The 17,238-nt window shown below is 34.7% G+C and overlaps 1 protein-coding gene across 1 annotated transcript; it reads left to right on the top strand.

The window, feature by feature from the left end:
• The first annotated feature begins 6,705 nt into the window (after positions 1 to 6,705).
• On the top strand, positions 6,706 to 15,728 carry LOC140239689 (uncharacterized). Its single transcript, XM_072319514.1, has 5 exons — positions 6,706 to 6,727; positions 9,335 to 9,553; positions 9,818 to 9,901; positions 14,547 to 14,825; positions 15,472 to 15,728. The coding sequence occupies exons 1-5, from the start codon at positions 6,706 to 6,708 to the stop codon at positions 15,726 to 15,728; spliced, it is 861 nt and encodes a 286-aa protein (XP_072175615.1).
• Positions 15,729 to 17,238: the final 1,510 nt, after the last annotated feature.

Raw genomic sequence — 17,238 nt, 5'->3', positions numbered from 1 at the left:
AGTTTGATATGTCATTATGCTTTTATCACATTGAAAGCAAATCAGCAGTAACTAAACATTATCATGATGGTTAATAAGAAATAGAAAAAAAAAATGTAATTTACTTCCCGAGTGAAGTAGCTTACATACGTACCACAGTTGAACAAAACCCTGGGAACAAAATTTTCAACAGAACATAATAGCTTTTTTTTTTTTTTTTTCTGGAGATTAGTTATACTATTACCATATCAGACCTTTGCATCAATTTTTACCTTGGAAGATCAGAACATCTACAAATTACAAATTATAAATAGCACACATAACATTTTTAATCTTTACTGTTGTTGAAGATCAAGTGTAGTAAGAAGTAAATACCTGGGTAAAGAACAATCATTAGGCAGCTTAAACGAAGGGAAATTTGCAACAGTATTCACTATAAACACATTTCAGTAAACGTCTTATCACAACAGCGATTTGCTGTGCTGCAATACATCTGCGTTGTCTGAGAGCTCCCGGAGGGATTAGGCTCAAAATAAAATATGAAAATTTTGCAGGAAATAAGGTTATTATTTCCCTGGTTTTCTGAAATATGTTGACATGTTTCAATCGACATGATATTGATTTTGAGGGCAAGCATTTACAACAATATTTGATATGAACAAGTGATAGTTTTACCTAAAGTTGATAGTCATCATTTCAAAGGGCAATAAGCCCTCATCGTATTTTTTTTTCGAAATAGAACCTTTAGTTTCATATCAATATATATATATATATATATATATATATATATATAAATCTTTCTTGTGCCTTCATAACGTGAGAATAGTCATTAACACTTCACAGTTGAGTTTTGTGAGTTCTTAATTCAACTGTGAAAGATTTACCTGATCCTAAATAAACAATCCGAGTGTTGTTATTTTTCTTCTAGAGTTGACTGATCTAGTGGACAATCCACTCCATCTTTCATGAGATTCTGACGGGCTGTTCTGAAATCTGTATAGTTGCTCTTTTCTCTGCTTTCGAACTGCTCGGTAGATCACTGCAGGAAAATGTAAAAGAAACGGAAGAGAATAATTAACACAAAGGCACTCTGTATTTTCCATAAAAGACAGCTAGTGAATTTCAACTCTGCTTTAGTTATATCATGTGATTAAATTCTTCATTAGACATGGTTGTGTGTAACAAATCCTCTCTCACAGACCCCCTCCCCCTCCAAAAAAAAAAAAGAAGAAAAAAGCAAAGGAAATGAGAATGAGTATTTAATATCGAAATACATCCACAATATATATTATTCAACATCATACAATTACCCCATGAGGATATACAAGGCTGTGTGTTTGTTTTTGAGAGAGAATGGTGACTATTTCGTCAGTTTTCATTTAATATCGTTTTTTTTTCTTTTTGCTAAGGAATGAACTGTGAAATGCGGTATTCTCAAATTATCAGAGAGTCATCATCATGGATTCTGCCTTCTTTTATTTTTTTCTTTTATAATTTTTTCCAAATGCCGGCTTGTGTCGCCAGTGATAATGACAAAGGTGGGATTCATTTCTTCCCCCTAATTCTTCTACTTTTGGTGTATGAATTAATAGGTGATTATTCAACTTGTACCTTTTATTGTACTTGATACACTGCATTCCTTTTTCTGTGCTGGTCTAGGCTGGCGGTTGGTGTGGACACTGAAAAAAGAGACATGCAAATATGTATTTCAGCACGAAAGTTAATATCATCTAAAGTAGACGATTGGGTCTGAATATTTGACCTTTCCATAGTATTTAAAACCACATAACTTAAGAATAGATATTTGGATTCCATGAGCTTTTGCCCCCAACATTGTTATGGGGAGGAGTGGAACGTATAGCATGTATAGGATCTACCATGGCTACAATGATTTTTTTTTTTTTGTATCGAAATGAATAAAAAATAAATGTTTTAAAGAATATGTACAGCTGACTAAAATTGCACAAAGAATACAAAAAAAAAGAAAAGAAAAGAAAAGAAGATAAATCAGGCTTCCATAGTTAGCAGGTACAGAGTACCATTAAATATGACTTTATTTTTAGGCTAATTTTAAGTGGATAAATTCCTGTATGTATGAAAACACCACAATCACATTCTTCATCCTTTCAAGAAATAACAAACAAGATCTATTGGGGTCCACTTAATTTGCGCATAGGTAAATTTATTTTGAGAGTCACTACTTCTAGTAGACCACTAGTAGTAGTACTACTACAAGTATACTACATTTACATAGTCATTATTACATTAGTAGAACCACAACAACAACCACAACCACACCAATGAGCCACGTTTTGGCAAGCCCACCGAAAGGAAAGGCTGTCATACTCATAGCTCTAAGTTTGCTCTTTATTTTCATAGCTTGCTGTGTTTTTTGTTCATTTTTTCTTTTTTTTTTACTCATCGAGTTCTTAAATCTTAGTGAAAACTATTATCGAAAGTACTGCTACATTACTAGCAAAGCGTACTGTCGTCCAGTCTGTACAGCCCAATCGCCGTACTAAGCACGGCGTTTGGTCGGGCTAGATCAAACTTAGACCTGACAAAACAAACAAACAAACAAACAAACATACAACTTACCGGTGTTACCGCTGATTTTCTTTGTGATAGCATTAGCTGGTCAGGAGAATATCCATTCCATGACTGCAAAACAGAACAATGGGCATGACTTCATGGTTCACACTGCAGCAAAGCTTGCCTGCCAGTCAACCAGTCGGTGTAACTCACTGCCGCGGCTGAAATGGATCTGCAGCACGTAAGCCGTAGGTCTTACACATAGAGTTATGCAGTGTTAGCGTGTGTTGTGATGGCCACGATGTTGATACGTTGTTTTGCCGTGCTGACTGTAGTGCGCATGGCCCTGATTTTACACAGCAAAGCGCTGTATGATGACATACGTTCTTTTGGCGTCGCAATTTCCTTCTTTTTTCTTGAGAAACCACCATGAATAAACAGTGTATGTAAAGATACGTTCATTTGCCGTAACAGCGAAAATGCTTTCTTTGTCATTTCTATACGTATCTCAGGTTACGTTGTTTTGCTTAGCTGGAAAGGGCAAAGTTGTGAAAAAGGTGTGTCAGATACGCTTTTTATCTCTGAAATGGTAAACATTTGAGAATTGAGACAATCACCATTAAAAAGAGCGCATTTTATTTAGGAGCCATATGCTCATAACTCAAAATGCCCAAATTTTGAGTTACGTTCCTTTGCCTTATCACGGCCGATATGTACCCGTGTCTGACGACTTTTTGTCGGTTTTGTGATGCAGCGTCGCAAATGTAATTTCGATCAGACGAAATAGATTTATCTTCTTTCAGTAATAAGCAAATCTTTCCTTACTATCATAATGATGTGAGTACTTGAGGAAAGATTTCGATGCGTTTGCGTCGTTTTCATGCTTGATGAGTGCTGATAAAAAAGGAAAGTAGTAACATGAAACTTCACTTGGCTGTCGAGTGTCTGGCGCCGTCTCCATCTTACTGCACAGATAGAAAATCCGTCGTATCGATATACGAAAACCTGTTAATGATGAGAGAATCTGCTCAGCCCTCCATAACACCACTGCCTCCTATGAGCCTCTTGAAAGGTAGCTCTAGATATCATTTTCAAAACTTAAATCAAAGAAATAACATCATCTATCACTCATGAGGATTGTGAGAAAAACAATTACAATGTTTGTGATAAGCAACTGTGTTAACAAAAATGATTATTATACGGAAACTATGGTACAATATGTGTGAATGAGATACAAGTGTTTTGCGGGAAGAAATTTGACAATGATTCTGAAATTGTCTAGTTTAACGAATATAGATAGAAGCATATACCTATGGATCTTGTTTTAGTGCAGTTGAATAGAATGAAGATATGAACAACAAAGTTTATCATAACAATATATTATAGAATAACAAGGTCTTATTTACCCAGTCTTATTTACTGCTCTACCAGAGGGCCCTGCCATTATTATTACCCTATCGTTGCCAGGTACTCATTTATACGCCTGGGTCGAGAGAGACATAACGGGTAAAACATCTTGTCCAAGGACGTAAGCACTGGGCGGGATTCGAACTCGCGTCCTCCGAACGGGAGTCGGGAGTCTTATCCACTTTGCCACAGCGCCCCCACGATTAGAATAAAACAACGGGAAAAACACTACAACAATAGAAGAAGTAGAATGCATCGTGTCACATAGTTCTTGGAGCGGTACAAAATGACTCATCACTTCATGTTTACAGGTTGACGAATGATTATGGAAGTATTAAAGCAAAATATGAAGAGATTGTACTTTCCATTTATAATAATACATGATTAATCAATAAACTGTTTGTATAAGAAATGAAAAATCATTCGATTACGCTGTTATTCAGTCATAGTTATGATGAAATTGTTGCATCATTATAACACTGAAAGAAAATTAACCTATCGGTATCTTTATGAATTCAAGTAAGGAAATCGATACCACCAATCTTGGTATTTCATTTGTGCAAGATGAGCAAGAAGGGTATCCGAGGCCAGGCTCGAAACTACAGTAGTACAAAGATTATCTACACACCAGACGGCAACATGTACATGTATGCTGTAATTGAACTGAATACGATAATTCTAACATCCTCTGAGCATTGGATCAAAACCCATGCACGTAAAAGATCCCACTTCATTCATTAAAATTAAAATTCAAATCAAAACATTCATCAAAAGACCAACACCAAGTGGTATACAACAAATTACGTTGGACTCCATGGAAGACCAGCAATAATGCAGCTTACTGTGGGTTTTTCAGCCAGTTCCTCAGTTGAAGAATGGAAAAAAAAAATTAAAAAACTATGTACTTTGATACAACCGTCTTAAAAGCAATGCTTTTAAATACCAGGGTATTTCTACAGTGAGTAGGTGGACTAGTGCATCCTAAACCTACATAGGACTAATTAAGGTGCTTGAAGCATGTGCATGAAGATAATGATATTCAATTTTCGCTCATATTATAGGTATCATATAACATGCGAGATAGTGTATTGTGAGCATGTGCCATTTCAGAAGGTAAAGGATAGCAATAGACGCCGATACACACAAAACGAGTAGAAATCAATATAATTTGTGCGTCATCACATTCCTCTGAAAATGACGTATTTACTTCACCAGAAAATCTTGTCCGCTTACGAAATATGTATCTTTTTTCATGCTTGCGTAATGCCTTTAATGAACAAGTGCTAAGGTTACCGGGAGTTGCAATAGTGCGTTGTTGTGTTCAAAACTGAAACAACGTGAGAAATAAATGGATCAAAGAGGTATTGATGTGAATCACTAATGATAATTGTCGTATAAGAATACGAACAATTTAGCAATCATAATTGCAGGAAAGATGGAAATGAAGCAATTGATCAAAATGATTGAGTGACATCTTCTGACCTCTACAGTTAAACGGAACTAATCAATCACATTTATTCTCACATGCATTCTACAGGTCCTTACCCCTTTAGGAATTAGAAAGATATTGCAACATTAATCTTGAACCGTCTCTTAGTTTCACACAATATCAAACAGCTACTAAGTTGAAAAGCAAATGCGGACGCTTTCTCTGGACGCCATTTATTTAATTTGCACCAGCAGGCAAACATTTCGGTTTTTTTCACAGCGCATTGAGGAACTTCACTTTGAACTTCACTCAAATCGTATTAAAGACTGAACGTATCCTATCTTCTCTTTTTCTAACACCTAGAGGTAAAACGGCGTATATCAATCTGCGTAGAGGTAAAACCTCATCGAGTCGGAGAAACTCTCTGTTTCTACGGCTAAAGAGGGACGGATTCAATGTGTGTGTGTGTGTGTGTGTGTGTGTGTGATTGTGTCATAAAACAAAGATCAAGAATGTCTCCCGTAGTCTTGGTGATTGCCTGTTTCTTGCTCTACCAGCCGTTGCTCACTTCCTCATCTTCGGAGAGCAACACTAAGTGTAAGTATCCTTTCCCCTGCCATGCCCCATTTTTACATTTATGCTTTTCAACAATTCTTATTTGCTAAAATATGCATTTGCAAATTAAAGAAAAAAGTCATAGCAGCTTGCAGCTTTGATTTCTCTGTTCTATTCTTGTGGGTTGTTTTTTTTTTCGTAGTAATCAACGTGCAGCGTTTTCTTGTACTTTAACGTTCTAATCTACTGAGTAATATTGATGACCTATTTTATGTGCAAGCACCGCTTCCAAACCTTGAAATCCATACAGACAACAACGTTTTTGAAAGAAATAGCATAAGTAACAAAAACCATTCCTTTCTCCGCACTAACTGTGGACAACAAATCCATGTGATAATGCGCAGAAAGTTCATCCTTTATTCTCAGTACATATACTCCTATGACACAAGCTTTACCATTTACTTGCCGTTCTCCATTTGCTCTCGTACCTTGCGCCTGCAGATTTTGCTCTCAACTGCTCGGGGAGGCCACTGAACCTCGACATATGGTGTGACAGAGCTTGCATCGCTAACAGTAGTTTGGTTATACAGGCACCTCCAGGACGGCGATTTCTCATTGAAATTCAGTCTAGCAACGATGTGCGGGTGGTATTTCATGTATTAGATATGATATCTAACAGAACATTTCAGATTCATACTCAGCCTCTGCCTTTAAACGACATATTGTCGTTTCCTTTTTTATCACTGGCGCATCAGACGAAACTGCGTATAATGGATCAATATACAGTTGAGGCTCATTTGACAATGAAAGTGGAGTGTTACAAGGGTAAGTGTTCACTGTAAATGACAGATATTGGTGTTTAGTTATACTTTTAATAACTGTTTTCCCTGAAGCTCGTGCACAAGGATCTTTTTTTTTTATAGATAAATCTTGTTTTTTTTTTTCGAAATAGTTGAGTTGATTAATTTTACAAAAGACAATACATTAACTCGTATAAAAGCGAGTGTTTAAGTAAAGTGAAATAGAATATTTTGTGAAATATGCAATTCCTTATGATTTTTGCAACGTCTGTAATATTAGTCGTATCATTATTATCATCATTACTATTACTATTATTTGTTATCATTATAACTATTATGTTTTATAATCCCCTTCAGCTGACAATCACAATCAGTCAGAAAGTTTTAAGTATTTGATAGTGTTATCGGATTTCTGTTGTATTATGTTCCACAATAAAGAAAAATATCTTTGTGTTGGCCATTGTTCTGCAAAAAGTGAGCTAATAGGTACTATTTACCTTGGAAATGCGAAAAACTTAACATCCTGGCACAAAGAATGCTATAGTATGAATTATAGAGTCATCATGCTCCTGTCAGACGAAATAACGTTTCTTCTTGTTATTGTATTGTCAGTTTGAGTTTTTGTCACTACAGTCACCGATTTGTGGTAAATTCATCTTTTCAAGTGTGGAGCTTTCACTTTTAAATGATCTGGAAGAGAACATTGACAACGACTTCAAATATCACATAAATTAAAGTAACTTTATGTGAAAAACGCGATACCATTAATCCAATCACCACTGACGCCATACATAAATATGTATTTACCGCATCAAGTAGCGTGTGTGTGCGTGGGTTTCCATGGGAGAAGAATATTTATCGTAAGCAAACCATATAAATGACATATGCCAAGAATAATTCACAATAATCGGAGAGCGTTAAAGGGATCATATAGTTTTTATGTTTCTAACATATTTTTGTTGAATTAACGAGAAAACTCGAATGAAATATGAAAGAACCTGTAATTTCCACAGGAATTCACCGTTCATTTGATGAAAATGGTTTTGAAATGGCTGAGATATCCAAAACAAGGAATTAAAGTTTGGGATCATAAAACAAACAGGAACTTCTGTGTTTTCAGCAGTTTTTCTCGAACACTCTTTGGTGGAATAGTGTGATTAGTTGGTTCTTATAGAACCCTCTTCCCATTTCTCAAAAACCCTGTCCATACACTTCACTTTCAACTCCAATAACTTTAGAGAGAATGATGCTACTACATTGAAAGTTGATATTAATCATGGACAGAATGTGCTAATGAAGTATGCCTAATTTCAGCTTAATTTGATAATCCCTTCATTGTTGTTGCTCCGGTGGTCAACAACCTGTTTTTTGTTCAATTTATCCCACAGCTGGCATAGCTTGGTAAAGATTAAGCGATTGAATACACCCTGTACTTCAGAGCCTGTTTTCTCAGTTCACACTTTCCAGAGTGTGTCCTTTCTTTCCAATATTTAGATAGGTTAGGAGATTCCATTTGAATTGAGTTATACATCATTTTAAAGCTAAGAGTCTGCTCTTTCAGAATCCACTCTTAACTAAAAATCAGTGTCTGGCGACTTTTCGTTTGTTTTGTGATGCAGGGTCACATATAGAAGTAAAGACTTCTATTGGAACTGTATGGTGTACATCGCTGATTGTGCATGTTCTCTCATCAATAAGGAAATTTATTTCCTCAATATCTATAAGAGACCTGATCTTGTCGTTTCTGTTCTAAAACACGCCATTCGTTGCTTTCCCATTGTCTTTCTAATAATTCTGGTCAAAATAGATTGATTGATACAATCAATTCTTTTGGGCATTGCGAAAAAGACAAAAAATGATAATGAAAATACATGTAAAACAATATTATATGTACCTCGCATTTAACTTCTATTGATCTCAGTTTATAACGTGGTACAATATCATTATCATTACTGTAATTACTATTGTCACCACTATCATTATTATCATTGATCTTACTATTACCGTTTTTATTATCATCATCATAATTATTCATAACTATCATTACTATTTTGCATGTAATACAACTTATAGAAGATCTGGTGTGTCCTATGCGGATATTCGTATGTTTCTATACCTTTGGAGTATGTTTTGGGACAGGCATGCAAGTTCCTGCAAAAAGTGAAACGACTTTCTACAGATATGATGCGAATGCTTCATCGGCGTCGCAGAATTCATATCGAAATAACAAGTCAACAGACCAGTCCTATATATAGTTTCTCTAAAATATATGGATACCTGTCATTATAAAGTTCAGTTTATTTTGCGGATATCTATGTTAGTTTGGTAATTTGCTTGCTTGTTTTGTTTGTTTTCGCATTACAATTCCTTTCTACTAGAAACACAGGAAAATTAAATGTCAGGTCAGACATACAGTAAGTCAAGGCTGAAGATGACTCACCAAGCATTAAATGTTCTGTGATATAAGGAATAATATATCTGTACTTCGGCTGAAACTAGATTTATATATATATATTTATATATACATATATATATATATATATATATATATACATATATATATATATATATATATATATATATATACATATATATATATATATACATATGTATATATTCATAAAATTTCAAGAAATTCCATCGGTAAAGCTGGTTGGCGGACCCTCTCCTCTGGATGGCTTAATGGTCCTGGGGACAGACATATATGTGTGCAATGACGATGGATTTGACATCAGAGCTGCTGATTCAGTCTGCAGAGAGCTCGGTTTCCCAGCGGTAAAAAGTTATATGCCTCAACCTATTCCGAGTTCAGCAGCATCAAACAGGATCCAATGGCGTGCATATTCCCAAGGTAACTGAATATTGTGCGTGTATTGTTGTTTTCACCATGTCACATTAGTTAACATTGAGTACACCAAGCAAGGTCCGAAACAAATGAATGCAATTCTTTAGATCATGGTCAGTGCAATAACATTGCTGCCAATCTGTTGTTTTAATTTCACCCACAATTTTTCGATTACCTTGGTAATGTGCAGAATTTACATAGATGATAAATGACAAAACGTTTTTTTAATGGGAACAGTACTTAAACGATTTCCGCAAAATCAATGCACAGGTTGCCAGCGAGCTAGAGCAGAGGATTGTCTATTACAAGAAACTGAGTGTCCCTGGAACAAGGCTGTGAGACTTAAATGCAGAGGTAAGATTGAACATATGTCATTAATATACATTATGAGATTATGGTTCTTTAATTGTGTGCGTGTGCACGTATTGGATTGATCGGAATCTTGAAGAGTTTCTACCTGTTCAGCTACGCTGGGGCCTACATCTTTGAAGAAATTATATATTTTGGTGGTTCGGATCTATCGGGCAACCAAAATTTCCGGGCGTGAACATTGCTGTAAGATAGACCTAAAGTCGTGCTCTTGTTTTATTTTGGGTGATTTCAATTTAGATGTAGCAAAAGTGAATGTCACTTTTTAGGTTGATATATTTTCAGAACTGTTGTCAAGTTTTCATCTGCAACCAGTCATCGATTGTCCGACGTATCGACGTATGTTACCCAAACAACTGCTTCCTTGTTAGATACTATCTTTACCAATACAACTAGCTAATACAATCATGTATTCTTGTAAATTACACCGTGATCACTTCCTGATTGTTACCATTTTATCAGGTCCTATTTATTTATTTGTCTATTTATTTATCTATTTATTTGTTATTTATTCATTCAATCCTATAGAAAAAAAAAACAGGTAAGTCTTTTCAGAGCCAAAAGACCTGCTTTAAAAAGAGCCCTGTCATGCCTGTGAACAGAATTACACAATGCAGATCGGAACTAATAATCTGCGCATGACAGTGTAAAAAGATATAGGACAAAACCAAAATGTCTCAAGTCAAACAAACCAAACAAACACAAACAGCATGAACAATTAAGCTATCAAAACTCATAACAAAGCAAGATACTACACAACAAGACAGGGTAACCAACGTGACACAACAATTTTGGCTTCAATCTGTGCACAAAACTATAGAAGAATAAATAAGAATTCGCCTTTAATATGCATGTGCTATGAAAGAAAAATTATCTTATTAATCTTATCCACAATTCAAAGTCATATAAAGATCAGAGACAATGATTAACGAATTTGATTTACGGTCTTTTGATGAAAATGAATGATTAACGTACAGTAGGAGAATGTTTTCGTTATGCGTGATGTAAATGGTAATTATGATTTTTTTTTTCTTTGCGATTATTTTAGAAAATTATGAAGAATGTTTTCCAAAGAAATCATTTTGACCTGAGTATAGAAATGAAAAAGCGTGGTTAACAATGGATTTGATAAATTTCTGTTACCGCCCCCCCACAATTGTATGAAATATGTCTTTTGAATCCTATTTTGTATCGAAATCAATTGTATAGAGAATGTCGGAATTATGTAGCCGTTACTATACTACAAGCTAAAAAGGATTATTTCAGTAGGATGTTTGATGAAGCTAAAGGTATTTTGAAAAGTATTTCGAAATGAACAATAATATTTTGTATAAAAGTAATTAAAATGCTATTATTGAATCGTTTCATTTTAGAAATAAAAAAAAACAGCCACAAATCAATATATTATAGATGAATTTAATGATTGCTTTGTTAATATTGGTACTAAACTGCAAGACTTTGCTAATGATGTAGATGAGATTAAATCTGTTATTTGAAACTGCCAAATAATAACACTTTTTTTTATTTCTCACATCATAAACAATTAGCATGTGTTAATGGTGTCCAATCTAAACTTAAAGAAATAAAAATAATGTGGAGTACTACAAGGGTCTATCCTTGGGCCTCTCCTTGCCGTATTCAACATATATAGAGTTTGTTTGCAAAAACCGATAAGTCCATATTTGCCAAATGGAGATATTTGCGATTAAAGGTCAAGAAAAATCAAGAGAATAATAAGAAAATTTTTGCTTCTTTTGACCATAACTTAAAATATATACCTTTTTATGTAGTGACCAATATATCATTTAAAAGGTATTATTTTGTACTTTATGACAGAGATCATACTTCAAAATCTTGAAAAATGGACTTATCGGTTTTTGCAAACAAACCCTTCATATGATGGCGGATTGTTGCAGATGACAAAAGTGCAAAGGCACAGATCCTAAGACATTGTTTTATGATATGAATATTCAACTTGGTTGTATAAGTATTTGGAAGTCAGTAAATAAATTGATTTTGAATGTTCATAAGACTTCATACATTATTTTGAACGCGAACTGGAATCATCGTAATTTCAATTTGATGTAAGGAGATTACTATAATTATTAAATTTTCATTTATATTTACAGTAGCTTCGGGTAAGCCATTATTGCGCAAGATGACAATTTTAGGTGTTTAAGAATTTATTTGTCTTGAAAGTGTGATTTTTTACGTTTAAAGTTTGTAACATTATTCTTCCTAAAGAATTTCAGACTTAATGCACTCTGAGTCGGTCTATCCATAATTACAACATTAGGAATGCTTAGAATACTCATACACCATAAAACTAGATTCCAACGACTCAATCTTTCATACATTACAATGGCCCAAGTCTTTGGAATACCCTTCTTCCATCAATCAAGGGAAGTAAGACTTTACGTCAATTTAGATTGCTCGTTAAAAAAATATCTTTTTGGTGAAATGTACCAGAAACTATCCGTATAAGTTTACATTGTTTCTGCCTCTGTCTTTTTTCTTCTTTTTAGCCTTTACCTTTTTTTATCATTTCACTTTGTCTGATAAGTGCTCAGTTAAAATATAATAATTATTTATAAGGAATGATTTTAATGAAGGTTTTATTTTATTGTATTAATATGTTTCGAAATAGAAATAAATGAATGAACGAAATTAACTTCAATGTATAATGATAATACAGGAATCAATAAATCAAACCAAATCAACTCAAATCAAGTCAAATCGAGCCTTTATGTGTTTGCTCATCCAGAGTAGTGAGAATGATTAAAGGCTCAAGGATGGAAAAAAAAATCCAGGTGTCTGCCGACCGTCCAGGGTTGCCAGGCCACCGTCAGTCTTCATCGTCCAACCCAGTCTTGTTTTCCAGTGAAATTCATCCAAACTGTTTCTTAGTGACCAAATTCTAAGGCAAAACTCTATCTATTCAATGATAGAATTAGGTCTACCCCTATGTTAAATAAATTAGATTCATGAAAGATTATGTGGTATCACGAAAAGTAAAGCCTATTCTTCAATTCAATAAAGTGAACTCAATCACAGTATGTGGCATTTAAAGCCCCTGATTATACCTGCACCTACCATAGTAACAGTGGTTTGTAACTATAAACTCAACGTTTTATTCAATTCTTGCATTTATCAATGTTCTTCTTTCTTATTTCTTTTAATAGTCATAGTCTGTGGTAATATGAACACATTATCAAACCTGCTAATTTATATGATTTTATGATTATGATGAATTATTTTGATATTTTGGTATTTTGTTGAACGATGAAACTTTTTTTCGGGCAACCAAATTTAAAAGAGGGCAACAAAAGAAAACAATAATGATGATATAAATACTAGTAAATTCAAACATAGTATGTCGTAAAAAGGGGGATGGGTTACATATTCATATTTGTCATGTTACTGTAGTACCCTGACAAAGGAAAATAAGATGACTTGGTTGAAAAGAAAAAAAAAATAATTACTTGTAAAAGTTGGAGAGCATTAGATACCTCCTGTCAGAAATACGAAGACTTTTGTCTGTAATATGCACGTCCGCTTTTTTGTTAGGGAATGATTTACTGTGTATGTTAATATCTTGCCTCCGGACACTTATAACACCATCTAAACTACAGAGTTGAATATCTCTACACTAATGTTTGTCATGTGTCTGCTTTTTATGGTTTTATGTGATGTCTTTTTATTGGATAGTAATCTCACTTCCGTATAGGTGAATGAAAATCCACTTAAAACCTATGCAATGATTAATGAACTTATCACTGACATAACACTGTGATAGGTAAACAACAAAAAGTAAAATGAACTGCGAAATTGCCATTCCAGTCATGTATAGTTATACAATACCAATTCATGAATATGTGTTTTGTCGAGCCACCCCAATTGTATCCCGTACATGTAAATAACAAATTTCGTTGAGTTTTGCATTGATTTAACACAATGAATGTAGTTTTCGGACAGAATATCTTATTGAAGACTACTTAGATTTTAACTGCGTACTAAGACACTAGGAACAATTCTATATCCCGAACATTTCAAAGGTAGGAAATGTATCGAATTTCAAGGTCGATTAATGGTTCATTCCATCTCGTTATCATTATAATTCTTTAAAGAGAAACAGTTTCAGAAAGAAATTGAATTATTCGACAAAACTTGTCTCCGTTTGGATCGAGGATAACGATAGCTTTATTTTAAAAAAAAAGGGTTAAGTGATTTCACTTTGAATCAAAATCGGCGTCTAGCAGTTCTCTTGTTCAGACTCTCACCTCCTCTTGCCCGTAGATAGGCCAAAAATGATGCCCGTCCTGCATCCATATCCCGACAGTGTTGTAAATTTTGTTGTTTTTTCTCTTTTGAGAAATGATCATTCAGTTCAAATAAGTATATAAATAAGTGTATGATAAGGCATATCATTCTTACTATCTAAAAGTAAATAATATGAATGAAAGTATACATAACTTCCACAATTTATGGGTGTTTTCATCTATCTATTCAACATTGATATATAAGGTTTATTAAGAATTTTGTCACCGGAAAACTACAATCACAAACGATTCAGCATTAAGAAATTGTTTGTAGATGTAGTGTCATAAATAATCATTCTGTATGAACGCAGAACCTGGATTTCTTGGGTGTTACCAGGGCGATCGTGACGCTTTTGAGGCTTTACACGTTTCCGGCTTTAAACTTCAGTCGAACGAAGAGTGTTTGTCTACCTGTGGACGGAAACCCGAAAACCACGACATTGCTATTGTTAATGGAAGGAACTGCACATGTTATCAATCAGAAAAATATGCCAACTTCAGTTCTGGAGAGAGCTATACTCATTTTACTCATTCTTGGACAACCCAAACCAAGGGAGAATCCGACCAGCATGTCAGTTGTTTGTTTGACAGTGAGTATCAAAAGTATTCGACCTATGACAGTAAGGATTTTTTCTTTAATATTCTCATTATTCTCTGATAGCCATTGTAAATAGCATTATATTTCATCGTGTAAATAACACGTCAACAGTATTTTAGGGATGCAGCTATGTAATGCATCAGTACGTCAACAGACATTGTCATCACTATTGAAACAAGTCATCTGTTATCAGATACCGCTGAAAAGAAAAAAAAAACACAAAACAAAAAGCGAATTACATACAATGTTCTCAGTTCTCACTGACATTCTCCCTAATATGCACGTGCTTATAAATGTTCTTTACTGTAGATTGCCAATAGGCGCAATTTCTGTGTTTGATATAGTTCATGAGAATGCCAAACTTCCTGTTTTCATCGGGTTTTATGGAAACACGGGTTACAAGTCAACTGTTGGGGTGATAGTTTATCACATATGTGGGTACAAAAAGATAGAGTGTCTTCATTGTCATAACGATTTTGTCAGCAATGGTGGCGACAGCAAAAATGATTACTTTTATGATGAACATTCTTGTTTGCTTCTTTCTGTTTCCGTATTTAATTTTCTTTATATCATTTTGATTGTTTCGTTAGTTTCAGCATAGTTTACTTGAAATTGAACCTATTCTCTTCTATCGCAAGTTTCTGTCGGGTTTTGCAAGCATCCCAGCCCTGTGTCTGATGGTTATTGGGACTCTAATCACACGAGCTTTGGATCTAAGATAACTCTTACTTGTGGTGAAGGCTTCATGCTACTAAAAACTGGCAGCGCGACACTCCAGTGTGTGGGACGGCCTGGATGGTCGACTTACTTCCCGGTTTGGAACGCGTCAGTCCCATCTTGCCTGGCAGTCGAATTTACAACGAAAGGTGTGACTTTCATATTTTATTCATCTTAAAGCATATCATAATGTAACGAGAAATAAAATTTTCGTGTAAAAGAAGAACAATGAGACAGTTATCTAATTTTCTAAAATATTGAGACATGATGTCTGGTCGAGTTTTCTTTATCTTGACACCCCTTTGTACAAATAACATATGTGAGATCGCAACTGCTGATCTAAATCTCTTTTTTATGTTAAGAGTGGTAATCGTAAATGTATATGAGTACACATTTGATTTTTCTTATGATGCGGTGAGTCATCAATGCGAATGGAGCCTTTTACTGCTTTTAAATGTCCTTACAGTCTCTTCCCTTAATAGCCAATAATTGCCAAAACAAATGTTAATGTGAAATTAGCATCTTTTATCTACATTTAGACTCTCCGAGGGAGGCCCCCATCCTTTTGCTTCAAGAATCCTTTTGATGCGTGTAGCAATGGTGTTTCAAATTTCAAATGTATATCAGGGAAATATGTCCGCTTCTTGGTGCAGTAATTCCATTTGTACATGTTTACGTATTTGAGAGACGCGATGACGAATTCAGCACAAAATCATCACATACAGACGGTACTTTAAGTGCATAAATCATAACCATGAACTAATCAGTTTGTATGTGTGTAAGCTATAAGTATCTTAAGAAAAAGCAAAACGGAACTGTGTTACATCGTTTTTCCAAAACTTTTTAGGCCTACATGAACTATTTTATTTTCTAAATGTCTTAAAGATGGGCCATCCCTTTTGCATGCCATTCCAAATACCACAGAACATGATATATTCCACCAGAATGACAAGGCTATTGTAAAGCTATAACATGTCTGTTATATTGAAAGGTTGTTAACCGTTAAGATTCAACAAATGCACCAAATGCTCACCGTAACGTATTCTGTGTACGAGGCACAGTTGCACAAACTTATCCCCCTGTAGTTGTAATATGATACTTATACTTCGAACAAAACATATATATGCATGTTCAAGCTGTCAGAAAGGAAGAATTCACTAGCTTCTTTCACTTTGTTATCCACGGCAAATAACAACATAAAACTTACATGAACTACATAGGTGCATCACACAGGTCTGTTAAACTAGACTAGTAGTTTAGATTTGTAATTTTATCGTAGTACGAAAAAAAATATTCGAATCTTAACGGTCAATTTAACTCGACAAATAAAGATCCTCTTGTGTTCAAAATTAAGAGGAGGTTTCCAAATAGTGTTTGCTTCAATATCTAAGTGTTCAAATTCATGAAATTCTTCCGTCGAGATGTTTTCATTGCAACTGATTGACAAATTGCCCTACATCGACGTAAATAAGCACTGAATTGATCAGTGTTTTTTAGTAGTAGCCATGAAAAAAAATCATGGGCGTACATACTCGAGCAGGATTCGAACCTACGACCTCCTGATCACCGGACAGGCGTCATCTCCACTAGACCACCGAGCTTTCGCCCGACAGCAAGTGTTGGTTCTAATCCTTATAGCATGCAGCGGGTACTGCTTTGTTATTCAAATTCATGAAATTCTTCCGTCG

This window comes from Diadema setosum, chromosome 16 (assembly GCF_964275005.1).
Source record: "Diadema setosum chromosome 16, eeDiaSeto1, whole genome shotgun sequence".
NCBI classification, from domain to species: Eukaryota; Metazoa; Echinodermata; class Echinoidea; order Diadematoida; family Diadematidae; genus Diadema; species Diadema setosum.
The sequence above is the reverse complement of the archived record's forward strand: the minus strand, read 5'-3'. Positions and strand labels throughout refer to the sequence as shown.